The sequence below is a fragment of the Platalea leucorodia genome (assembly GCF_965183815.1).
Source record: "Platalea leucorodia genome assembly, contig: HAP1_HAP1_SCAFFOLD_413, whole genome shotgun sequence".
Lineage (NCBI taxonomy): Eukaryota > Metazoa > Chordata > Aves > Pelecaniformes > Threskiornithidae > Platalea > Platalea leucorodia.
Genome location: NW_028121172.1, coordinates 24,183 through 50,560, shown reverse-complemented (window position 1 = coordinate 50,560; position 26,378 = coordinate 24,183). Strand labels below are relative to the sequence as shown.

Sequence of the window (26,378 nt, the reverse complement as noted above, 5' to 3'; positions counted from 1 at the left end):
AAAAAAAGAAAAAGAAAAAGAAAAAAAAAGAGCAGAATCCGCACATTTTGTACAGATAGGAAAGGGCCATGCTTTACCTCACTCTGCCTCAGTGGGATACTGAAAAGGGGAATTTTTTGCCCACATAATGGGATGATCAGTAAAGCATTACCTACAAGGTGAAATGTTTTAACTACAAGGCAGCATTTATAAGTCACTGCCCAGTGTTAATACTGAGTCAGCTTCAATACGTACATCAAATTCAAGTAGTGCATCAATTTGTTCCTGCAATATTGGCATACTCTTCAGTAGCTTTTCAGGAGCCGTTGTTCTCATTACACCGTCAGCTCTGCAAGAGGGAATACAGATCAGAAGCCATGGTGTTGCCCCTCTCCCCAAACTGATTTGTTGTCTAAATTTAAGCTTAAAGCTGCTGTAACCCATTCCAAACATTTGAAGCACTCTCTGATTCTCCAGCTTCCCACAACATCACAAGAGCTGGCATGGAAAATCCTTCACCCAGCCACCCTCCCCGACAGCGGGCAAAGAAGGATTTTGTGTTAGAGTGATGAATGCAAGAGATCGATCTCTTTATGGAAAGAAGACACAGAGTTAAAATAACTTGACAAGAAATACTGTCGCAGAAGTATTTAGAGAACTGATAGTCTTTGTGCATTCAGTTTGTTATGAATAACTAATGACAACTCATTGCTAAGAGTACTTTTCAATGACGTGTCTGTGATCACTGAAGACAAAAAAAAAAAACCTCTATAGCTTGGGTTTTTTCCCCCCATCAAGTGCCACAATATATGCATGCCAATTCACTGACAATTTAAATCAGGGCAATCTTTGCTTAGAGCTTCTGTCCTCAGTATTCCTGGATACTAATTAATTCCATTACTCCTTCATAGCACTTCCACTGACTTTGACCTGCCTTATCAGTCCTGAACCATTACTCCAACGGGATCATGCAGCAGTCACGGATGTCTAGCATTCCTTAATCGCCACTCAGTCTTACAGCAGTCTTCACGCGTGCCCATTTTAATCTCTGAATAGCACAAAGCTGTACAACCACCATTATGTATTGCCCCAGTCTGGCCACTGACAGGTATAGCATCTCCTCTCCACCACTTTTACTTATTTTGTGCTATACTCTGAGGCAGCACCTTGTTTTCAGCACCAGAAATAACACACACAGAAAGCCTTTCCAGGAACATATAGCAAGGCAGGAATAGAAGGATTCCTAGCAACTAAAACTTATGTTTATTTGACATGAAGTGTTTGAAAGCACTAGGTGACAAAGGGAACTTAAGATGCTAACACTACAGCAGCCTGCTGGATCAAAGCCTGCCTGAAACATCAATCCAACTAGCCGCTAGTCTTCATGTCAAAAGCTTCTTAATGATTTGCATTCCAGATAGGTTCAAGAGATAACTACTTTGGTCCCCACTGTGGGAACGGCATCCAGCTACCTGGCAGTTTGAGAAGCAGGAGAGGAAAGCTTGGCAGCGATGCCTGCATTAACAGCTCAGAATCCCAAGCTGCAGAGTACACCGAACTGCCAAAACGATCCTGTACACAACTCATGATTAGCAGGAGCATCTTTAGCATGCAGTCAATTAAGCTGCACCTTCAGTGGGTGTTAAGCCACTTGCTGTGTTGTCTGTGCTTCAAGAGAGAATCTAGAGCCATTAAAGTCCCAGTTAGAAGAGTCAGAGACCAAAAAAATGTTTTGATAAATACTCTGGGCTGGGTTAACTTTTTTTCCCCCCCCCTCTTTTTTTTTTTAAACACAGTACTTGCGGGAAATAAAACCAGTAGTTTACAACCTTATTCTGTCCAGTTTATAACTGTTTGCTGTGTTGCCTAAGAACTTCAGGTGTTCACTTAGGCTTCCTTTTGTAATCAGTCATCTGTCTTATGGAAAGGGTCTGGAGGGTAACGAAACATCCTAAATATAGTTTCAGAGTGCTTCCTTCTTCAAATCCTAAACACAGTCTCGCTGCAGCACAATTTAATAAGAGTCAGATTTAACACCTAGCACTAAAAGCTTCCAGTTCTGCAAGGCACTTTACTTTAGTCTTTAGTATTTGCCTTACTACCCACAGTCTTTCCACTCCTCCTTGTGCAATTTTTAACCCATTACAAATACTTAAGAAATCCAACCATTTTTGTGTTTCATTGTGGCTAAACAAAGAATGTAAGAACTAAATCATTGAGACACTAAAATTAAGCATAATGCCACAAACAAGACTTCCATGGGTCAGGCAACCCTATCAGTTTACATATCTAAACTTTGCTTACCCTTTCTTCACTCTTGCAAAGTCAAATGCCATTTGTCTGTAGGAAAATGCTTTTTCATTCAAGTATCTACTGTAACGCCTTATAAAGGTGGACATGTCATAACCTGCAAAAAAAGTTACATGTTTTACCTTTAATTTTCATGCTTGTTTGGAAGTTCTTTAATAAATGATAATATACAGTCAATAGGCCCTAAGGTTATGTGATCTCTGTTGCACTAGACAACCACATATACAGAACAGGCATCACAAGACATCTTCCGGCTTCTGAAGAAAAAGCAGTAGTGCTGCACCAAAACAATCTACCACTGTCCTCAGCTTTCAACGGACTCATCCCATGCACCAGTGGCATGGTTCCTGGGGAAACCTACTAGTGGCTCCTACGCAGTTATGTGGTAACATTATTTGAAGGTGAAATTAGTTACCCCTCTATTAACAGGGAAAAAATGCCAACTTAACGAGAAGTTTATACTTAACTGGTACATGACTTCCAGGATAAAGATAGATTTCAACCTAAACTCTCCCACTCTTTTACATATGTCGGTCCCTCCAGCTCTTACATCAACCTTCAAAATTCCCTTGACTAGGTTTACCAGAACAAAGAAATTATGATGGCATTCACAGAAATCAGTGCCTTCTTTGAACTATTACACCAGAGATCTTCAAGGCACATCATACTGTACAAGCAGCCTCAAACTTCAGTGACCTTCAAGCCTGTACGACTTCTGAACAGTTAGTATTACAGTCTGTCCTTCAGGTATTTCTTTCAATGTTTCTTCATCGAAGCTACAGAAATGTGTGCAGAAGGCACATCCTCCTCTTCAGTACAAGCCCCATTTTGCTACCTTTGTTAAAATCCACACCTCTTGACTTAGTCATTGACTGTATTCTCCCTTAGTATCTCTGAACTTTAAGCATCTCTGCCAACTCAGGCTTAACACTACCAACTCTGATGCCTCATTATCTATGACACACTGTTGTATTATCTATGAAACAGCAATTTAAGCTTAAAGAAAGTGGCAAAGAACACATTTGATAGAATTCATTGCCGCCAAATGCCAGTATCTTTGAACATGCATAGCATGTTTTGCTTAGACAAACACAGTTTTAATATTTGTTTGGCTTTGTTCCTGCCCTGCATTACCATTTCTAAAAGATACTCAAGTATTTTTGGTGTCACATCTCCATTGAGAGATGGAGTAACGTGGCATTGCTTCGATCTTGCCCATTAAGGCCAATTGCCCATTATGCCCATTATTGCCCATTACTGCAGCATTCCTGCATTCTGCATACAGTCTACAAATATTCTCTGACAGCTGCCGAATTACAAGTTTCCTCTCTTCTCTACTAGAGCTACCATGAAACAAGCTTTTTCTCTAAGTGAAGCAACAGGAAAATTCACTAATAATTTCAGAGTCAAAGTAGAAAAGCAGACATTGTAAGCTTTAGAGAGAGCAACTCCTTAATTTTTGCCTAGACCTTCTAAATTCCCTACTCAAATCAAAACCAGCTAGTTCTTTTGGTGCCTTCCCATTGCCTCCCCAAACTAAACATTTGTATAGACAATTCCCAAAAGTGCAGTGTCCCCAAGCAACCAAATTAGGATTTAAGACTGAGTAAAAACCAAAAACTAAATGGGAAGTTATCCATTTCATCCTTAACTCCCATAACAGTTAAGGCGATAGCTGACCTGATTTCAACCAGCGCTTTCTAAGGGAGTTGGACAGTCTCACCTCTTGAGTAAAAACTTTGAAGGAACTGAGAAACATTGTTCGGAAGTTGTCCAGCTGTTAACTTGAGCTCCAGTATTCATTAAGTACTTATAAAAAGGCACATTTTTTATATTATTTGCATCCTATGAATGAAGGAGCAAACTCACAATAGTATCTTACTTGGAGTCTTGTTAAGATTATAGACATGAGTAGGCTTACCATGAGATCCACTTTTGTCCAGAAAATTGCTGAGATTGAACAGTGTGTTTCTAGATGCCAGGTACTGAATAAATCTCTGTAACACAAAGTTACTTCCTTATCACAAGTTGTGTCTGAAGGCTTTGTACCCCCTAGCAGGAAGATTACCAGTCTAGCTCCAGCATACGCACATGAAAACCCAGACTTTTGCCTCAGCCTGCAATGCTTCCTCAAAACCTTTTTCATCCATTCAGATTAATTATGTTTACCCTGAATCTCTACTAAATATCCTACTGTATACATAAAAATAGATTCTGTGCAAATACAAACCAGATTGTGGAAAGAGCAGTAAAAATGGTTAATTCTCAAAGAGATTTGAGGAAGCACAAGATTTATTTGCTTGCAAAGTCCCAGACTTTTCAATCCAGCAGCCCTCAGTCTCAGCCAAGCCGAGGGCCTGTTTTAATAACAAGCAGGCCCCACACCAAGTACAGGGACTAACAGACTAAAACAGTTACAGAAAGCAAATCAGAATATCGGCCAAAACTTGGAACAGAAAAATAGGACAGGAGTAAAAATTTACACTGCGACACTGGAGGAGTTCATTGCATGAAAACACTTCATATACAGCCAGGGAGGAATAGTTTCACAGTCTAAAGCTCTTTAAGTAAGCTTTTTGGTTTTACACAGACATACCAGTCTACACAGGTCAATAAAAAGCAAGGACAAGGAAAATGCAATCCAAAAGGCTATCAAGTTGAATTTACAGCTCCAGGAAGATTTTAATGCTTATGCAGAGAGCATTTGGATGGCAGTACACATGTGTCAGAACATCAACTTTCACTCCAGTCAAAAAGTCCCAGGTAATCTTTAATCCTGCACAGCTCTGTTTTCAGATAGCGCATAAATTGTCAACATCCTGGAACAGGCTGCTGCTTGCTCTTATGCTACGGTTTTGTAAATGAAGAGACAGATAATCGGCATGCCTCCGACCATGTTGTTAAAGGTAAGTAAGTTTGCTCCTCATCAAGAATCATTCTTGCTCTTTGTTCTCAGGTCCTTACTGGTTCAGAAAAGATGCCTTTCTGCTACTGATGTTTTTGACCTGGAGTCTCCTCAGTGCCAATGCGGTCTCAAGAGAAAGCTGCTTACACTTACCTCATTGCCATGAACCATTAGATGATGTGTGGTAACTAAGGCTTTGAATACGACCACCCAGCTACTATTTGTTGCTCGCTCAAAAAGTGTATCAGCCATCTGAGGAATGTTCACGTTCGTTTCATTAGTTGCTTGGATCAAGTCTGTAAGAGAGAAGAGGAAGGTGTTAGGTGCTACAAATAAGACTAAAATTTTGCAGCATGGCCAAGCTCTCAGCCCACCAGGCTGCAGGCCATGGTTGTGACAAACAGCAAGTTCACTGTTTATGTTCTACATTAAAAAAACCAAAAAAAACCCCCAGCACCAGCCCAAAAAAATTACATTATATTAGTACACGCTGACAGCAACACTGGTCTGACTCTTTCATCCAACAGTACTAGCTTTCCCACGATTCTGTCCTGAGCTACGTTCCAACCTTTCTCCATCTTCATCCCAGATGAAGTTCGGGTGCACAACATCACATGACTTTACCGCTTGCAGGTTTTCAAGTTAATTGTGCCGCTTCACTACCTCTGGGTTAGACAAGTAAGTTCTACCGAATTCTTCACTTACAGGTAACAAGCACGCTGAACCCAGTCACATCAGCAAAAAGAGCTATCACCAGAAACAGATACGCTAGTCATCTCAGAGGTTAGAGTTTCATCGGCATGCTACAGCACACCTCCTAGAGTCTCTACAGACCTAGATAGCAGAAGAGTGCGTTCAGGCATGCATTAAGACCTCTTCAACAGTAAGAAAGAAGACAAGGATAGACGTTAGCTTATACTGAAGAATAACAGTCTTCTGCAAACAACTGCACCTTACATAGAAGAAATGAGACAACAGACTGTCTTAGGGAACAAGAATAAAATACAGCTTTGGTGTCCTGTACATTAGGAAGGTGTAGACTTGCACAGGAGAGTACCTGAAATTAAGATAAGTACTTAAACCATGAACAGTAGGGCAGCAAGCTTTCCACTAGCATCTCTATCCCACATCGACCGATAGGTGATGTAGTAAATCAAAGAACCTATTACTTACATTTGCTAGGCAGCCAGCAATGACCTTCTACAAGCTATTATCTAGTTTTTGAGACACAGTTGGAAACCACATACTGCAACTGCATGACCAAAACCCACGTGATGCCAGACACAGCCCTGGCAAGACTTCATGCAACACAGAGTGCGGAGTACAGAACTAATTGTAGGGCTGAAGGCTTAAGTTTGAAGACCTAAGTAGAAAGAGTTAAACATTAAAAAGTTTAACTACTAGACTAAGCATTACCTGTGTTACTAATGAAAATACTCATCTTTTACTTTCCCTGAGAGGACAGTTAGCACTGTTAATGATTTTCCACTTATTTCTAAACCACCCCCCCAGAGCAGAAATGTTCATCCAACTATTCAGGCCATCCAGTGATGACAGATATTCTACCCTAGAAGCAGACAGGCTACTCTTTGATCCTTGCACATCTAAACTATGTGAGTCTGCTGTAAACACTCTACAGGAGTTCAGTTCACCTGGGCAGCAGGGTAACTTACAGACTTGCTTTCCCTCCCCAACACAACCCCATATAATGGAGGGCATTAATGCCGCTAAGAGCAGAAAGCCAAGGTCCAGACTGCTGTGAAACTACTGATTCTGCCTCTGCAGGGCAGCAAAAGTCCAGAGGAAAGGTCTATCTAAACAGACCAATGAGTCACATCAGCTATTGAGGACCACCTGGTGTGTTCAGAAACCCACACTGCTGTACTGGAAGCATTCAGAAGTTTACTAATTTGGTTTTTTTTTTAATTTATGGCAAGTGATTTTTATGGGTTTTTTACTTCTACTAAACAGACTCATGTAAGATACAAGAAATCTATAGCTCAGAGTCAGAAGCCTGTGAAAACTGCAGTGCTTGTGTTTAAAATTGTCTTTTGCTTGGGCATAAAAACTGCAAGTTGCCTTCAGTTTCAGGTCAGTGGAATGACTTTCTGCAATGAGACGGAAGACAAAAACTACGTGATCTGTTCACCAAGTTTGATTTTAAAGTGTTTGTTGTCATGGTGTTTTTTGTTTTGGTTGTGGGTGTTGGGGTTTTCTTTGCAGAACACCATCTGAAATGTAAAGTTAACTTCTATAGCCTCAGTAATACTACCCTTGAAGGAGGCAGTTCTGCAGACGAAGTATTACAGTAGTAAAGCCATGCTACTGAATGACCGAAGTTCAAGCTCAGAGCTCCAACAATTCTCCTTGGTCTTGTTGTACAAACAGGCCAATAATCTTTTATTCTGTACTGCTGATTAATGCATTATAGAAGACAGTGGTTTGTAAATGCCTAGAAGCAACTCACAAGTGGCTTGCTCACCATTCACCCCGTTCCGAGGTTTTACTGCAGATGACAGCATTTGTCTGTAGCATAAGGAAATATGCATCAAATTTGCAACCGCTCAGTCCTAAGTTTCAGCACATCACTTGCTATGGAAGAGGGGTGCTCTAAATTGCGTATGCCATCAGCAGACGTTAGATAATGAAACCTCAGAGGACTCCACCCACAGCAACGCTGGCAACGGAGGCTACAAGGCGCTACTATACACTACTGCAGCACTCCTTCTAAAGTCACTCAGTCATTTCCACCTCCTCTCCAAACTGCTGGAGGGTACAGCATCTCAGTCTGCAGCTCTGAATGCTTTAGGACACGAGTAATTATAGTGCGCTGAGTAGAGAGGTATGATTAAATTGAATCCTACTACTTTCAGTGCACAGAAAAGAACTAAACCACGCATTATTTCACTCATCATCGGGGGGGGGGGGGGGGGGGGGGAAGGAGATAGGGGTTAGTTCTTGCAGAGCTGTTTCCCATTACGTCACACCACAAAGTTACGGAATTCAAGCTTCCTGGGTTTCCTTCCCCAATACCACAGAGTCTCAGCTTATCCAGCAATCGTCAGCACCTGGAGCAACTCAGAAGCATAGCTAGCTTTAACAAACTCTGAACAGCAGAGTTTGGTGGCCAAGCTGAATTTGAAAATAAGACTTGGCAAAATTCATTTGCCTTCAGTGTGGTAGGGAAGAAGACGTACAAGGAAAAAGACAATGCATACAAGAAAGTCTAGAAACTACATTTTCAAAAGATTCAGACATTTACTGGTGGGACAAAAACTCAGTTTTCAAAAAGAGACAATGAAGTTCAGAGTCTTCCAAGCAAGTCACAGGTGGGCTTGGTAATACAAAATAGATGTTATTAAGAAATACCAGCTGAAGCACAGCCCATCAGAAGCCATCTGAAGCAATCTTACAAAGGTGATTCTGTCCAAGGTACAGAGAAGTAGTACAAACAAGGATTAAAGGTACCTTCTTGATGAAGTTTCTGCTGTTGCAGGCATCCACGTCAAGTACACTGATGGCTAATCCCCAAACCCAAAAACTGAGCTCAAGTACAAATTCCAAGCAGAGTAAGAAACCAGAAACGGTACAGCAACAGCAGCCAGTGCTTTCACCACGACTTTCACACAAGCGGAGAAGTTGGAGAATGAAGACCTATATCCTTCATTTGAATCTGTTTTACTGTGGAACTAAATTATAATTGCCAAATGACAGTACATGATTTCTCCTGTTTTCTCTCTTCACATATTGCTAGCTGCTATTTTGAACACTCCTTCAGTCTAGAGATCCTCGTTTAAATTACACATTTAATTTGGACTTGAATATACTTTTTCTAGTTAAGTTTTCAGATGCAAAACCTAGGCACATAGAAGGAATAAGTGGCTGTCAATTCTTTGACACCATAACTTAAATCTAAACACCAGTCTTTAAACTCTTTGACTAGCCAATTTTTTGACTTAGCCTTAAGACATTTGCAACTTATTCAGGGAAGAGAAGCAAGGCTAGAGTATGATTAACACCTTCATTAATAAAAAGACAAACCTGCCACACTGAGGAAGATCAGTAGAGGGTTCAATGAGGAAGACCAAAATAAGTTAAGACACCTTAGGCCTTCATGACCTTTTAAAGAGACCATCAAAAGATGTAAGTAATGCTGGTGTTTGATTGTTAAGCTCATAAGGTAAAAAAAAGAGAACAGTGAGAAAGTTTCATTGTCTTCAGAATTTCAGAGTTCTTCAGGCTCATTAAAAACTACTTCCTAACTTTGATATTTTTTAATTTTAATTTTTTTTTTTTTTTTTTTTAAATGAGAGAGATTCTACAACACTTTAAAGAATCTATCTTATTCCTTTACCTTTTCGGATTGTATTCTGGATCAGGGCAGGGTTTTCCTAGTTTGGTTTTGTTGGGGTTTTTTTGGTTTGGGTTGGTTTTTTTTGGTTGTTTGGTTTTTGGTTGGTTTTTTTTGTTTGGTTTTTTTTTTTTTTTTACTCAGTTGTTTAATAAACAGACCTGGGATTCTTCAGTTCAAAGTTAATTATTCACAATTTACATTTCAGTAGGCAGAGATACAGCAGCAGAGCACAAGACCTCTCTGTTCAGAGGGATATCGGTGCCAACTTAAGAGCAGCTGTCATTCCGGGTTGAATTAACAGGCGAGCTGTCTCAGCATCTGAGCTGTGTCATACATTCAGTTCCTGTACTTTGCCAAATGTCTCCGAGAGTAAGCCCCTTACAGACTTTCCTTACTATTATGCTGAATGCTACAATAGTCTTCACAAGTTATTTTTCTGGCTTAGAAGTAATTAAATAACGCCTTGAACCTACAGAAAAGGAAATGCAGGATTGTTCCAAATCCAGGCTAGTCAGGAACAGAAAGAAGTGGCTTCAAGAGTTTAAAAGCCTCAACCAAAAAAGTTAAAAAGGCAAGTAACAGTAGAAGTCCTCCCTTGCAAGACACAGAACTGCATCAGGAAGCTACTACACCGTTGTGCTAACCAATGCAGGAGCTGAACTTCCAGGTCTACAGAAGACCGACCGCAAAACAGTACTGGAAAGCAGAACAAAGCTATAGGTTTCTGCTTATATGATAATTGCTCATGAGAACATTAGATGATTTTAATGTTGTTGGCTTTGACTATCAAGCAATTCCACAAATGCAAGTAGGGAATTTATCTGTGGGGTTAAAGTTTACCATTTACTCTTTTCACCCCCAGCTTGCCCCATCTCCACAAACATGCAACATGATCTGGCTCGTAATAATCTCCCCAAGCAGAACAGCAATTCATGCTGTCTCCTCCTTCCTCCCCAAAAAGTCTACCTCAAGAGTTACTACATTTCACCTTAACCCCAGCAAGCCTACCCTTTATCAAAGTTCAGCATCTTCAGATATTGCCTATGCACTGTCATGCCTATGCCAACTCAACAAACCTAAACACAATCTTCCACAGACCGCATGCTCTCCAGGTACTATAAACTTCCGCAGTAATGCAGCTATAGTCCTCGTGACTACAAATAACTAGAAGGACTGCTACCTCCTCTCTCCAGCCTTACTTCACAGACCTCCTTCTTCCCAAACATACGTCAGACTCTTGTGAGGGCAAATATTCGCTGCACATCCTGGAGTTTGAGAGCTCATGGCAGTCAGTCTTTGAACCACACAACTGCATCCCACACCAAGACAACCTTTTATATACAATTTCTTCCTCTCTGCCTACTCATAGGCATACTCATACTACCCACAGTATTACGTGTTTTGCAGAAGAGAAAAAGGGTTTCTTCTTCCCTATCAATCACATGAAGAGTTTGCAGAGAGACAGGGCAGATGACTGAGTACCAGCAAATTTCTTTTGAAGCTTCCTCCAACTTCTCAAACTGAGATTTTAATTAGCCTTAGAATCATCTTATCACACTACTCCTTTTTAAATACCACCTCCTATATCACCAAATACCTGTTTTGAAAACAAAGCTGAAAAATCTACTGCCTGTATACATTGCTGGATTTTATTCCGATGCACTTTCATACGGTCTGCACTCCTCCTTCCTCACCACATCAAGGCAAGATATTCAACTTTTAAGTCATCTGCAAAACCCACCCCAGCTCATTAGCAGTATTAAACCAGATACGTTGGATTTGCGTCCCTTTCGGTCCTTAATGATTTATACATATGGCTTTTCCTCCCAAGAGGTTCAGATGCAGCTCTCTTGGAAAGGGGAAAACAAAAGCCAATTGTCAGGTAGTCTTCTACTGGATCTGAAAGGGTGCAACTAAGGCAACTGTTTCCCTAAGTACTAATAATGAGGAAAAAGTGTGATTATAACGTGTCAAAAAAATTCTTGCCATAAGCACCTCCTTCATGTTCCATGAACTATGAATACTTTTTACTTAACACAAAGGTTCCCACAAACTTATAGCTCCACTGACTCTGGGGAAGAATAGTGTGCGTTACCTTTAGCGTTTACATTTGTGTTTTCTCCTTGAGGGTAATACAACTAAAAGATGACATTCAGGCCAGCTGCAGAAGCTCCAGTTTAAGCGGCAGTCATTGGGGTTTTAAGTATGGTCTTCAAGACTGCTAATTAATTACTGATTACTGTATTTTATGGACAAAGTCCAAGACCTTACTGACACCTGTGATCCCACTATTCAGAAGAATAAAAGCTTCAGTTTTACTCAGGAATTAAATATTTGGAACAATAGAGCTGTCACACAGAAGATGGGCTACACAAACTCGTTAGTACAAACATACTAAGGAAAGCAGCTTTTTAGCCTCACACGCATGAAGCCAGAACACTGAGCAAAGGGGAAAAGGTCCCCACGGTCAAAGAATCCTGCCTGGCTTCCTCCAAACCATAGCCACTGCAGCTTTTTCAAGCAGCTTCCCTGTAGCAAAAGCCTTAGTTTAATTAATCATGGAATCTTTCCCCTGTCCTAAGTAGTAAGAAGCTCCGTCTTGAACCTCATTTATACAGAATTCACTCACTTTGAACACCCAAAAATTTGTCTCAGGCAAGAACACAAGTTCAGCAAAGCAGGGGAAAGAAGAAAAATCACTGCTGTAATGTTCCTTTCCTCTCACCCAGAGACACCATTCTAGACCGTCACTCCACCCAAATCCTGCTCCACAAATAGCTCAACAGATAAGTGTATTCTTCTGCTCAAAGACAAGAATTGAGTAGTGCTGCTTATGTCGATATGAAACATCAAGTAATTCTGGAGCTAGATGTGCCACTTCTCTATTTTATTGACTTACTGCAGATAGCAGCTGAGCCGCAAATCACCATTGCACTACCTTTTTTGCACAGCTCTCAATAGTTTAAGATACACAAAATGCCATTTGCATATGGTGGACGCCAGCTGATGGTTATAAGGTTAAAATATAAAAGCAATTTTCTTGGAGAAATGCTATTCCGCATCCTACTGTAATACAGCATCTTAGATGCCAAACTCTAGGGGAGGCAGGGGCATGGAAAAAACCCTACTAACATTACAAGTAGCATTTGTGTTAAGCATCTGACCAATAACTTTTTGCACAAAAAGGAACTTTTATCCTGCATGGCAAATCTCAGACCTCATTCTACAAGCCATTTCCTTCAGCAGTTCAAACCTGGAAGCCTTAACCAAAATACACGTTAATTTAGAGAAGAAATATGAAACTGCGGCCACCAGCCAATCTTGTGCCAAGCCTTCAAAGCATTTATTCCATTTCCTCTAAGGGGTAGAGTTGTTCTCTCCATCCATGCAAGCATTAAAGCCACAGTCCCGTTGCCTCCTAGGTCTTGCTGCATACAACAGAATAAGTTTAAAGGGGATATATTGTTGCAAGATTATTGCTTAGAAGGAGAAAAGTGAATAAGATCTCGTTAATTGACTACTGTAACTGGATACCAGGATTCCAGCTGTGGCCTGCGATTATCCTTCCATGAGGGTGAACAACCCCTAACATTACCTGTTGGTTATATCAATTCATAACTCTTATCACCTCGTTATTTACTAGAATATCAGTAACAGGATCAACTGCAGCTTTTATTCGGAACTGCACGGCTACGCTAGAAAAGTAAGGATTTCATGTTTTCCACAGCAACGTGGGGTCATTTACTGTAATTTCTGCACTAGAGCGTTTTCTGATCAGCCTTTACATGTTGGGCTGATCTTACCCTCCAACCACATCTGGCAGAAAGCGGTAATCAACTGGGGCATGGTACATGAGCTATTTCAGTTGCCGTGCTGCTGCCGTTTTTATTCTGAGAAAAATAAACCCTGGTTACTGCTTTCCACCCCCAAATGATCTACATTCCTCAGAAAACCATTTGTTTTTAATAAACTTGTAGAAGTGAAACTGTCACTAGCCTATCAACTGTGCCCAGAACAGCAATTTGTAATCCACTACAAATCTGAATGAGACTGAAAATATATCAGAAGCAGCCTCATGTTTCAGCTGCACTGCTTAGCTGTCACACATTGGGAATACATAAAAAACCAGGGTGGGGATGAGACAACACGCAAGCAACTTCAGTGACATATTAGCTACAGCCTGTATGCTAGAAACAGGTCATCGGAGTAGGCAGGCTCAGCAGCTGACACATCTAACTTTCAATATCCAGACCACGGCCTCTGGTTTTCCTACTCTCTCAGCCAGATTCTTCTAAAAGTCCAGCTATTTTGTCAGCGAACGTAACCTTCAGTAGGGTCAGTCTGAAAAATAACCAAACAAGGCCAGAGCCCATGCACTCTGTCGAGCTGACAAGCCACGAGAACCTTAGCATGGGTTGAAATTTTTAACTGGGAATGAAATGCCCACAACCATGCAGACAGTACTGTTGAAAACACGAACATATCCATAGGAAAAAGAAACCAAGTGTAATGCAAGCCTGTCCGTACAGTCGGTGCAATAGTATGACCTCCTGGAGGCATACTGAAGCAGTTGCAACTAAACAGCAAGTACTTTGCAACATGGGTACAGTCATTTCAATCCATTTTGTCTTCTATTTATGTATCTATAACACAACAGAAAGACCGTAAGAGTTCCTAAAAACAGACAGCTGCCTCATATGTGAATGCTGTGCCTTAAAACAGGTGGGTTTTGGGTTTTTGTTTTGTTTTGTTTTGTTTTTTTTGTTTTTCTTTTACAAACTGACTGATGTCCTTCATGATTAGATGGAGCTTTACACTCTCCTTGCTAAAAAAAAATATGAAACCAAACGTGCAATTCCTTTATGTTCATTCCCCCATACTACACCAGTTAAACAAGAATCCTTTGCTTCTGCCACACAGACAGGTGAGTGTAAGTCTCAGAAATCTTGAAAAAAACATCAACTACCAGCAGACTTTATTCTTCAACATGAGCCTCCAGCCTTTCATATACTGCAGATTTCTCTATGTTGCAAAAATTCTGTTAAACTCAATTGAACATCCACCCGAGAGACGGAAGATGCAGTTACGACTACTAACATTTACAAAAACTGACAGTAGTAAGTTGCTATCTAACCGTTCAACGTCACCAGTGCCTCTGGAAGGTGCGTTTGGCACTGGCAGTGGAAGTCTCCTAGCAAGCTACTGATGAGTGGGGAAGTTGGAATCCATCACGCAGGCTCACATCCAGGCAGCAAAGCTTTGCGCAGAGTCAGATCTCTAAACTGGAACATCCAGAAGTGTCAACTGAACTCCTAAGCACGTTATGGAGGTGAGTTTTGAAAGGCAGCTTCTCATAATACTGCCTAAGCAATTTCCACCTTCCTGATAAGCAAGAGGAAGTTCTTTAAACTCACCTGTTCCAAACATAGCAAACTTTGCCTGTTAATACTCTCATCATTCACAAATAACAGATCAATTTGAAGTTTAAATCAAGATTAGTAAAACTAGAAAGACTCCAAATGGCTTAGAATGAAAGATCAGAAAGTCACAGGCAAGGCTTACATATGAAAATAGCATTCTGTTTCCGATGCCAGTAACAAAACATCACTCATAATAAAATTTACATGCTTTCAAAACACGGGCATACTAGATATGCTGACTTCCTCTGGCTTGCTGCCCCTTAGCAGAATGTACGTTCTCCTGTAAATAGGTTGAGATGAAGCTATAAACTTAGATTAAGAGCTATGGGCACAATACCCATACATTGGATTCCAGAGTCACACAGCAAGATGCAAACCCAAGTCTCCATTTCAAAAGGTTAGGTTTTAAAACTCCAGGGTTGCTGAAGAACTGATGCAACGACATGTTAAAGCTTGTGTCTATATTCGACCTCTACATAATGAGAAACAGCAGCCTTCAGAGCGAGGAAACAGGCCAGCTGGCTTCCCCCTTTCACACAAGTCCTACACTCTGAAATGAGAAGTGAAAGGAACAGTCCTTTTAAAACCAGTTTGAACTCCCACTTAAGTGCACGTATGCAGGCTCTTCAGTTATGTGTAAAGATATATGCTCTAGCTAGTGCAGTCCCGCACTGTGGCAAGATAACTGATCATTGCCTTATTTTGAGGACCTTCCCCTAAACTGGTAAACTTGCATACATTTTAAGAATGTGGGCGACAAGTCAGCATGTTTTATTCATGCTTTGAGCAGTCATGTCTTTCTCTCACTTCTATGGAGGACCATTTTAGAACATGCTGTAAACTATCAGGGACACTTAAGAGATGTAACAAAACTATGCCAGAGGCACTAGGAGCCTGCCAGGCTCTGCGGGCTAACTGCTGACCATCTGCTATGGAAGCACCCGCTGCCATTGTGTCATCCGCACGTGTGCCAAGCCAAGAGTCAGTTTGACATGATGGGCTATACTGTCAGTAGTCAAGCCACAGCCTTGTCTCACCTCTTTAGGACAGCAAAGTTTAAGACACTTTCTTGAAAAGACATGGTCTTTGGTCCTTTAAACATATGGTAGAACAATCTTAGCTCAAGCGGACACCAAACTCTCCAATCTACCCTTACCAGTGTTTCACTTCTCAGCCATAACCTAGTCTCCTAAATACCTAGGAACAATTAGCAAAGAACGAACATATTGCTTTCTTTTTCGTTCCTTCTTCGAGAAATTAAAGCCACCTTGGCAAAGCAGACAGCTCAACTGTTTTGTTGGAGCTCTGTGGCCCAACTACAACACAGGAGTTCCTGCCAACTTGCTTTCTACCTGTAGTAATTTTGCATATTGGCTTCTGACCAAGAAAAGAGTTGACTGCCATGAGTCAAATCCAAGCTGCAGACATGTCAGCAACTTGCAGTTCTCAGTACATATGAGAGGCAAGGTGTGCTTTCTTGGTGGCCTTCAAGCATGATCGGGCCTATGTAGTCACAAAATCTCCTCTACAAGAAATATCATAATACATTTGAGTTTTATCAATAGCTAGAAAAAAGAGTCTAGGAAAGGCAACAGATTGGCACACTGCCTCAGCTCAAACGGCCAGAGTACAGATTACGTAAATACACAACATTAGCATGACACCAGGACTTTTCAGCATCCAATCCCTTTCATCAAACTAAGTTAAGATACAGAGATAATCTAAAGCAAAGCATGAGATTGCATTATCTTGAGCAGGGAGGAGGAACAGAAGGGTATTTAGACTTGGTTCGTCCAGAAGTCGGTGGCAATACAGTGCACTGCCATTTCCTATACTGTGCCTACGACTAAGCTGCAAGCCTCTGACACCCAGTGGATGCACCATTTGCCAGCAGCCTAGAAAATACTGTTCTAGTATTCCACCTACGTTCACAGTGACATTTCAAGGCTGATGTCCAATACCATTTGTAGCACTAGTCCAGATTGCTGGTGTATTCCCCTCTCCTAGTGGACTACAACTCTCAACTGCTTCAGCAAATGTGTGTTTCACAACCGAAAGAGAAGAATTTTTTATGAGCACAAGCACCTTACTGGCAACCAGCTGTGACTGTCAAACACACCTCTGAGACCACCCTTGCAAAACTTGTTTTGTATTGATTTTCAGAGCTTTCAAGCAGCTCTGCAGAAGTAAACATGATGAAAATTGCAAGATTAAAAGTATTAAAAACAGTTTTAAGGGTCTAGCATGTGGTTTGCAAGACTCCAGAGACAGCAGACTTCATCATACTCCACAAAGTGACAAGCTAGCCTCTGCCAAGTATTCCAGTTGCCTTCTAGCAATTGCCAACATCTGGTTTATTCAGGTTTTATTTAAGCCACCAAGCTCTCATCCAAGCAAAATTTTGGCCAGTAGGAAAATCAAGCAACCATGCCGAGTCTGATGGGGTGGGATACTCTCGTATCAACTTACCAATGAAGCTTCACACTGCAATTTTTGCTGGCACTGCTGACTCAGGGGAACAAAAGTACTGCTGCGAACCCTGTGCTACAGATCACGGCCTGCAAATCTACTAGGAAGGCTTCTTCTATCATATCATTTAGTTTGAGTTCAGGGTTCAGCCCTGTGCTAGATGACCTGTTCTTTCAGCATGCTAGGCATCCTGCACTGACGTTCAGACCCCGATTTCCTGGCTTGCTTTATTCCTTGCTTTTTAGTTTCCATGGTATTTGAAACCCCTCTCTCCAAGCCAGGCAGAATATTGTTACTAATCTGCACGCCATGTGTTGAAGTTTGGAGATTCAAGTTTCATCAGACACTCAGTACGGAGACTACTGTATTTCCCCTATGCACACACCAGAACTTGTGCTTTTCCACCCTTACCCACATCCTGATCTGTGCCTTGAAAAGAAGCTCCAAAAAGGAATAGGGCATGTTAACTTAATGATACTGTTTGGTACCACTGACTCATCTTTAGACTGTAGTAAGACTAAGGGAAGGGATATCATGTCATCCCCCCACCCCCAGTTTTTCCCCGCCCCCAGAAACACTGCAGCCAGCTCCTTCAGCAATACCATATGTCCACAGCTGACTGAGGAAGGTCTCTCCCTTTCTTTTCTTCAGGGACAGGGGATATATTGGGTGCACGTGGCAAGGTTTTGGTAGCAGGGGGGATGCTGCAGCTGTGAGCTCTGAGAACAGGGGTCTCTTCCACAGGTTGCAGCGGGTATCTGCTCCAGCACCATGGAGCACCTCCTGCACCATCTCTGACCTTGGTGTTCCCTCTGCCATTTTTCACTTTTTCCCTCCTCCTCCTCCTCTGCCTGTCCAGTTTTTTCAGCCCTTTCTTAAATACACTTTCCTGGAGGTGCCACAAGCTTGGTGGACAGGCTCAGCTGTGTCCTGCGGTGGGTCCATTGTGGAGCTGTCTGCCTGGCGTGGAGCAGGCCCTGGTCCCTTCTCACAGAGGTCATCCCTGCAGCCAACACCTTGCCATGGACACCCAGTACCAGGGGAAGCTAAGTAGCGTAGGAAGAGTGAAGTAGTCTTGAGATTCTTGAACACAGGCAGAAAAATACTAGAGGCAGGTATGCCTCTACTATATTACCGTTTCTTCAGAAGTGGGGAGGAGGAGGGCAGCAAATTCTCCTTTTTGGCTACCAATCTCTCCATCCAGCAAGAAGCAGAGAGGACAAATAGCATCCAAAATGCTGTATGCCCTTCAGAGTTACCCTGACTGTCGTCTACTTTCAAGCACTTCAGAGGACCCTTCATGGGGCAGAGACACAGAAGCATGGACTGACCACACCAACAGAGCACTTTCTTGTAGACTTCACAGAATTCCTCGCTAGTGGCACAGGCCGAGGTAAGGCACACACAGAAGATGGAGGGTTTAAGAGCCAGGCTGGGAAATCAGAGACACAGATCAAATCAAACCACTGGAAATCAAACTGCAGATCTTTTGTTGCTGTTGTTTAAAAGATGTTCAATTGCTGCCACCCAGGATGTAAGGGAGTAACACTATGAGACTATTACGAAACACATTCAACTGCTAAATAGAAGTGATTAAAACAATGGACTGGTCACTGTCATACTGACCATCTCATGAGCAAGGGGCCTCAAAGAAAGACATGGCTACTCCATTATCGAGGTCTACTAATGGAAGTCAGCACAGCAGAAAGACCTGACTTGTCCCAGAATGTGTCATCCATGACCTTGACAAAGCATGTTTAATAGAAGGAGCTTGATGACTATTGAAAACAGACTAAGAATACATGCCTTCAGCTGAGGAAAAGCCAAGGGGAGGGAGGGTAGGACTAGTCAATCTAGCTTTATCAAGCTACGCTGTTTGGATGAAAGAAAGTTGAATATTACACTGTCTACCCATTCTTCTGTTTCCTCATCCTCCCCTTCTTTTCCTTAGCATTGTACCATAAGACGACGTAAACACAGAACAGTTCGGATGCACAAGATCCAGTGTTCCTGCTCATGTTTCAACCTTTGTATCTTAACAGGAATTCAAATTCTACCTAGCTTCATAGTTTGAAAAAGTGTTAGTTAGCTAAATCTTCGCTTAATTAAAAGGGCAGCCTTCTCTTGGTACTACTACATGTGCCTTAAAAACAGTATGGGGCCAGGGGAGGAATTGAAAGTTGATGCCGTTGTAATACTCAAAATTAACTAATCTAAAAAGCCTACTTATTATCTCCCCTTACCCATGACAGACATTTCTACTCCTGTTCAGAGATCTGCACACCTCCAAAGGAAGTGAGTCTCCAATACTGTTTTGGGAAAGGACATGAGAGAAGCACGCAGAAACATAGAGCTATTCTACATAGAGACTGATCACAAGTCCTGACACACATGTGAAAAAAAAAATTGCTAATCCAATATCCGTTAATAAATTAAAGAAAATAATTGCTTGCTTGGATTTTTCTTCTTTTGAGGTGTAAAAGAGATTCATTGGGGTGACAAGGAGGAGCTCACAATTTAGAATACACCCCAGCTGTGACAACAAAAACCAAGACACTGTATTACAGCTAATCTTCAATGCTAACTTTTAAACAAAGTCAGTTCTCTCGTGCATGGAAACTGTGACAAATTACTGCAACACAAGATACAGCGAGACATAAAAAAGTAGTTTCATTAGTCACTTCATTAGTGAAGGATTAAGCCCAGTTTGTACAGGGACTCCATTCTTGGCAATTTTCTTGCAGGTACTTCCACGGCTTGTAAAGACAAAGTGTCACCTGGACTGCAGAGCAAGGCAGTACTCATATGTCTGCACTACTCCTGCTAGGAAAGGGCCCCAAGTGCCAACAGACCTGGAACATTCCCCAAATCACTTCAACAGCAAACAACTTCTGAAATACACATCCAAGTTAACCTTAACAGTCACTGAAGTCTAGGGACTCAAGACAGTGAAGTGACACGGACTCCCACTTCTCCCAAAAAACAGAGACAGACACATTCCTCGGGAATGAGAGAGAGGTCTCTAAGACTAACCTGTGGGAGCTAGCAACTTTACCTTTACTGAGCCTAACAAAAAAGTTTAGCCCATTGCTTTTGGTCAACAGCCACTTGTTTCAACACTAGAGACCACAATGATTCAAACTTGTTAGGTCATCCCCACAGTTTGCAGGAGAAGGGCAAAACACTGCAGGAACAAAAGTGTCTGTATAAGCAAAATACTGACACCAGCCGTTCAGTTATCAGCATGAATTAAACTATAAATTTCCTTTTAGAGCCTTTGTTTGCAAGCCACATACAAATATGCAAAATCAGACATGGGATGGAAAGATGTTACTACAGATACACAGGTCATCTCCACAGCCACAGAAAATCAAGTCCTGCTCTACATCTGCTGTGTTTCCACATTTCATGAAAGTCTCCCAGCTCTTGATCAGGCCTCCGGAAGGGCCTTCTACCTTATGAGAATTATTTTGAAGAAGTAAGGAGGCACCACATGTTCTTTTCAGAATACACACTCCAGAACTTCCTCCAGCTTCAAAGCAATTCACTCAACAAAATAAGTCAAGGAAAATCCCAACCATTTTGATCATTTTCAGAAACAAGAACTTGTTACGACCAACTGAAGACACAACAGTCTCACTGGTTTCCAATTCACTTCCCTAAATGAAAGCTTGACAGTCTGTTTCTGAGTGAGATCCTGCATAAAAGAAGCTCAGCTCAGATCTACCTATTTTTTCCCTCATCGATCGTGCGTTTTAACATTCGAAAAATTATTTCCCTTCTCCGAAAGCTTCTCCCTGTTGATACCATCAGAGTCACCCCCATTCGAGGCTGCACGCTGGCTTTCACTTGCCCCACAAAATTAAACTCTCAATAAAGCCTTAACGTATCTTTCAGAACAATTCTGATAATGAAACTTCTATGCTGTGCGCTAGGATTGCCCTCCCAGTTGAGTTACCACAGCTCATACATCTGTAACATAGTCCATATATCTCATTCACCCACTCTGCAATGGCCCTTCTCACTGCAGCAAAATCAAGTTGCTAGTCCCCACTTCTCCACGGAAATGCTTTCCTCGCTCTCTGTATCGAATTGTAATTTATTTAGCATAACATGGTTAGCTGAGGGAGGTAAAGTCACCACAATGATATGGCTTCAAGACGACAAGTTTTTTAAGTCAAAAAGGGTCAGAGCTCTTAATGTGCCAACTGCAAAGGCTTGCCCCAAACCATCAGAGCATCCTAGATTTACATTCCTTTTCCCCCCACAGGGACTTGGGAAATGCATTTAATGCCATCTGGCACTACTTCCCATAGTTGCTGGAAATTCACTAGTATGAGACCTGGAATTCAAGAAAATGGTAAATCTTACTGATGAGTATATGATAGCAACCTAATCGTACTTCAGTACTTCTTTACATGACAAGCCTGGGCAGCACCCAGAGCCCATTGCCAAAGGACAGCCACTACGCAGCATCCATAGTAAAGCCTGCACTTGTAAGCTATGCAAGTACAGAAAAATCACACAAAGGTAAACACTTTGCAGCTCGGCTTTTGTTCACAGAAGAGATTAATTCTGTTCTCTCCTCCCTTCCTCACACACATGCAGTCATACCCAAATCATGCTTTTTATTCCTCAGAGCAAATTCCCTCTAAGTAATACTCACTAAAAAAAAAAAAAAACAACTAAACCAAACAAATGAAGACACCCCACACTTTGTCACCCATCATCTTTCTATAACTCTCTGGAACTAATATCTTCTGCAGAAAACCTATGAGGACAGGCATCATTGTGCCCCATCCTCACAGGACTAAAGTTAAATAGTTGATCTCTCCATTTAATTTACAAAGCCCATCTGCTAAGCAGGGCAGTGGAAGACAGGTTGTGTGACATGACACCTGGCCACTAAGACACTAAATAAAATTATGGAGTTCCCTAAGGACACAGAACGCCCACACCAATACTAGAATTGCAGCTTTTCATAAAGCATCGCTCCAACCATCGCTCTCTGGTACCTTAAATTTTTATCGTCTAAATCCTTCGCACCTTGACTCAAAACTTACCTTAAGGCATTGGCAAGTTTTACCTTTCATTCCCTTCCCCATGTCTTCAACTGCTACTTATCCAGCTTGAAATGCAGTCAGCCACGTGCCTCAGACCTACCTCCACCTAGCAGTACCTCCTGCATGCATGCGGGAATTGCTTTTTCAGAGGATGAACTTTTAATTTCCTCTCTCACTACAATAGATAAGGCCCATTTTAACGCTTGTTCACAAGGTATAAGTCAGAGTTCAAGGAATTGCCTAACAATTCATAGTTCTGAGGAGATGCCTCAGGTTTAAGAGCCTAAGAATATTTTTTCTTCTAAAACATGAACTTGATTTGCATTTATAGTCCACTAATTTGAATGTGCATATCTCGCACTGACAAGATTCTGTCTTCAATGATACTAGTTAATTAAATTCTTAACTGTTATATACGGCTTGGAAAATAGAAAGAAAATGATCAGGGAGGTATCTTCCCAGGAAATGATCGTTTCTCTTCCTCTTGTGCGTCTTCCATGCAGGTGGGTACGAAATTGCATGGAATGCTACCGGCTTCCATCTCTCCCATGCTCATTTTCTGTAGTAGTAATATTAGTACCAACATCCAAACCCAATCCCTTTCCAGACCTTAATATAGCACTGGTAAATTATTTCTACCTCACTTTAATCCTGCCTATTCCAGATAGTGCTTTTATTTATATATATATATATACACACACACACACACACACACACACACACAGAGACATACCTATATATGTGCATGTGTATATATATATATATATATATTAAAATACACACATAGAGACATAGCATGCTTTTAAACACATGAGCTAGGGGGTTTTTTAAGCTAAAGCTTCTACTAACAGTTACAGTAGGCCTGTCCAGACACAACCTACAGATTAAGCAGTGTTAACAGCTACCAAACAGCACATAGGGGACATCAATAACCAAGATGATTTTTTAAAATATACAAGAAAACAAGAGAGTATACATGATATCAAGACAGCTGATCTATTTAAACAGCTGATCTATCTAAACAACGGTTTAGACTCAAGTCAGTCTTCAATCAATGCTGCTTAGGTCAGCATCTCTTAGACACATAAACAAGAATATTTAGATATACTGGAAGACCAACATGCTGTTTGCCACTTTATGGGTTAGCTATGAAGTCATTAGCACTGAAATCCAGAATTATTTTCCAGAAGTAATACTACCTCCTTTTAAGAAATACAGCATCATCAGAATTGTACTTACAGGCACCTGCACCAGCATTACTTGGTAACGGCCAGCAGCCAAGAGAGTGCTTGGTATAAAACCTGCTGATCTTTACTTGAAAGTGTTTCTTATCACACCCCCCAAAAAATGGGAAAATCACTTAGTTTTAGACACTAAAACCTGCTGTTGATCTACCGAGTTCAATGCCAGACAGAGTTACTACTGGTAAACAAGGTCTTTCCAAGACCCTGCTCCACAAGGCATGTTTCGCACTGGATAAAAGGCAAGAGGTTATGAGGGGGGAAAAAAACGGCCGAAAGAGCGGTATTATGCAATAAGAGAAGAAATGCAATAATAGCTCATCCTCTCCTGGAGATTTCTCATAACCCTTACAGTCTGCAAGCTGGATTACAGCAAGCGCGACAGCCAGACGGCTCGAAGGCACGCTACAGAGCCCGGCGGGCAGCCTCCTCAGCCCCGGGTCTTCGCTGGGGAAATAGAAAGGGATGCTCACAGGCCAGGTGCTTTTTCTTGGGCCCCATCGCTTCGTGCGTGGTGGCTTTGCAGACGGCTCTGGCTACGGCTGATCCCGTAGCGCTGTACTGAGCCGCTGCCATGCGATCTGTCAGCGTCTGACCCGACACCTTCGCTGGCTGCCTGCTGCTGCCTGCTCTGCAGAGGCGGAGAACACGGGAGGGGAAGGGGAGATCCCGGCCTTAACGGCGACGGGAGGCGGGGGGGGGGGGGGAACGGGACGGGGACGACACGGCACGGACACAGGGACGGACACACAGCCACGCCACACGGACAATGGTCCCTCAGGCAGCCCGGCCCCTCCCGAGGCGCAGCCCCCCCCGCCCCGTTGTGTGAGCCTTTGCCTCACCAGAAGCCGCCCGGGGCAAAAATAAAGGGCATTTTAGGCGCTGCAGGGAGAGGATGAAGGGGAAATACCGACGGTAGCAGAAGCAGGCTGCACACAAATAACGTATGAGCCCCCGGGGGGGGGGGGGGAGGACCCCCCTGCCCCGGCAGCGCCCGCCCCCCGAGCCGGCCCGCGGGGGAGCCGCCGCCGCGCCCCGGCCCCGCCGCCTCCCCGGTGGGAGAGATTATGGCACCGCTGCGCCATGTGATGCCCTCCCGGTGCCTTCCCCCCCCGCCACCCCCCGGCCCCGATGGCAAACCCCCCCCCGCGCCGGGAACCGGGGCGCCGCTGGATGCGGCGGCGCCCAGCGCCGTGCAGCAGCCCGGGGCGGCGCGGCGCGGCTCGGCTGGGCGGGGGGGGACGAGGATGAAGCGGGCGCCAGCGGCCGACCTGTCAGTGCGTCCTTCCCTCCCGTCCTCCTGCCGCCGCCGCTCCGGGGAGGGCACCGCCGCCTCCCGCCGCGACCGCTCCCCGGCCCGGCCCGCCGCGCTGCCCGCCGGCCAGGCGCCCCGCGGCGCAGCAGCAGCGGCTGCAGCAGCAGCAGCAGCAGCCCCCCCGCTTCCCCTTCCCCCCCCCGCCCCCCCGGCCCCGGTAGCCCCAGGTGCGGGGCGGGCTGCCCGCTGCCGCCTCCCGCCGCCGGGGATGCGCTGGGCGTCCACGCGCGGGAGCCGCCGCTGTTATTTCCAGCCGGCGGCTTAATCCTCCCGCAGCCCCGTCCCCGCGCCACTGCCGCAGCAGCGCCGCCCCTGCCCCGCTGCAGAGGGCGGCACGGAGCGGCGCGGGGCGGAGCGGCGCGGGACGGAGCGGAGCGGCGCGGAGCGGCGCGGGACGGAGCGGCGCGGGACGGAGCGGGACGGAGCGGGGCGGCGCGGGACGGAGCGGGGCGGGACGGAGCGGCGCGGGGCGGCCGTTGCCGCCGCAGGTCGGCGGCCCGGCGCAGTCAGGTGACCCCGCCCGGTGCGGCCGGGCCGGGCCGGGCCGGGCCGCCCGGTACCGCGGGGCAGAGCCCCCCGCCCCGCCGCGCCGCGCCTCTTAAAGGGGACGCCGCGCCCCGCCGCCCGCCCGCCCGCCCGGGGTACGGCGAGGCGCGGCCCCGGCCGCCGCCCCTGCGCCCCGCTGGCCTCCCGCTTCCCGGCGGGGGCGGCCGGGCCCAGCCGCTCCTAGGCGGGTGCCGTCTGGGGGAGCCCGGTGGGGGTCCTCCGCGGGCCCGGAGCTTGGGGGGAGCCGAAGCTACCGATGCTTCCCCTGTCTGCGGTGTGGTCCTGTCCTTGGGGCTTATAATACCGCATCGAGGGATCCCAAAGCTGCACGTGCACTAGGTCCCTCCAGAACCTTTTTATGATGTTGTTGTCGTCGTCAAAGATACCCAAAATACGTCCCCGGAAAGGTTTTCTTTCTGTTACCTAAGACATCCTAAAGGTCTCGGTTACAACGCAGCGCTACGCTAGGGAGGATACATTGCCACAATTTTATTGTGTGATTGCAGCGTAACGGAGTGATCTGTGGAGTATGGAGAAATGTGGCGTACATCTGTTACCATAAATTGGCTGAACTTAGTTTTGGAGTAAAGTGATTTAAGTGGGTGGGGTCTAAACGCAATCGTACTGGTAGCAATTCCTTCAAGCTGCCATTAGAACAAATTTCAGAAGACGACGTAAGCGTGTGTTATTAATTAGCTGAAGAAAACAGTACGTACAGTCGGTATTGAAGATTTGTGCGTATGAAGTGATAATTGGGTTGTGTTGCATACAAAGAC

General features: G+C 43.9%; 1 protein-coding gene across 1 annotated transcript; it reads right to left on the bottom strand.

Moving 5' to 3' along the window:
• Positions 1–213: 213 nt before the first annotated feature.
• Positions 214–24,372, bottom strand: LOC309604166 (clathrin coat assembly protein AP180-like; the record flags this gene model as incomplete). Its single annotated transcript, XM_082339078.1, has 5 exons — positions 214–328; positions 2,284–2,386; positions 4,211–4,286; positions 5,348–5,490; positions 24,215–24,372. Coding segments are annotated over 5 exons (595 nt in total), but the record flags the coding sequence as incomplete, so codon positions are not given.
• Between the last annotated feature and the right edge of the window lie 2,006 nt (positions 24,373–26,378).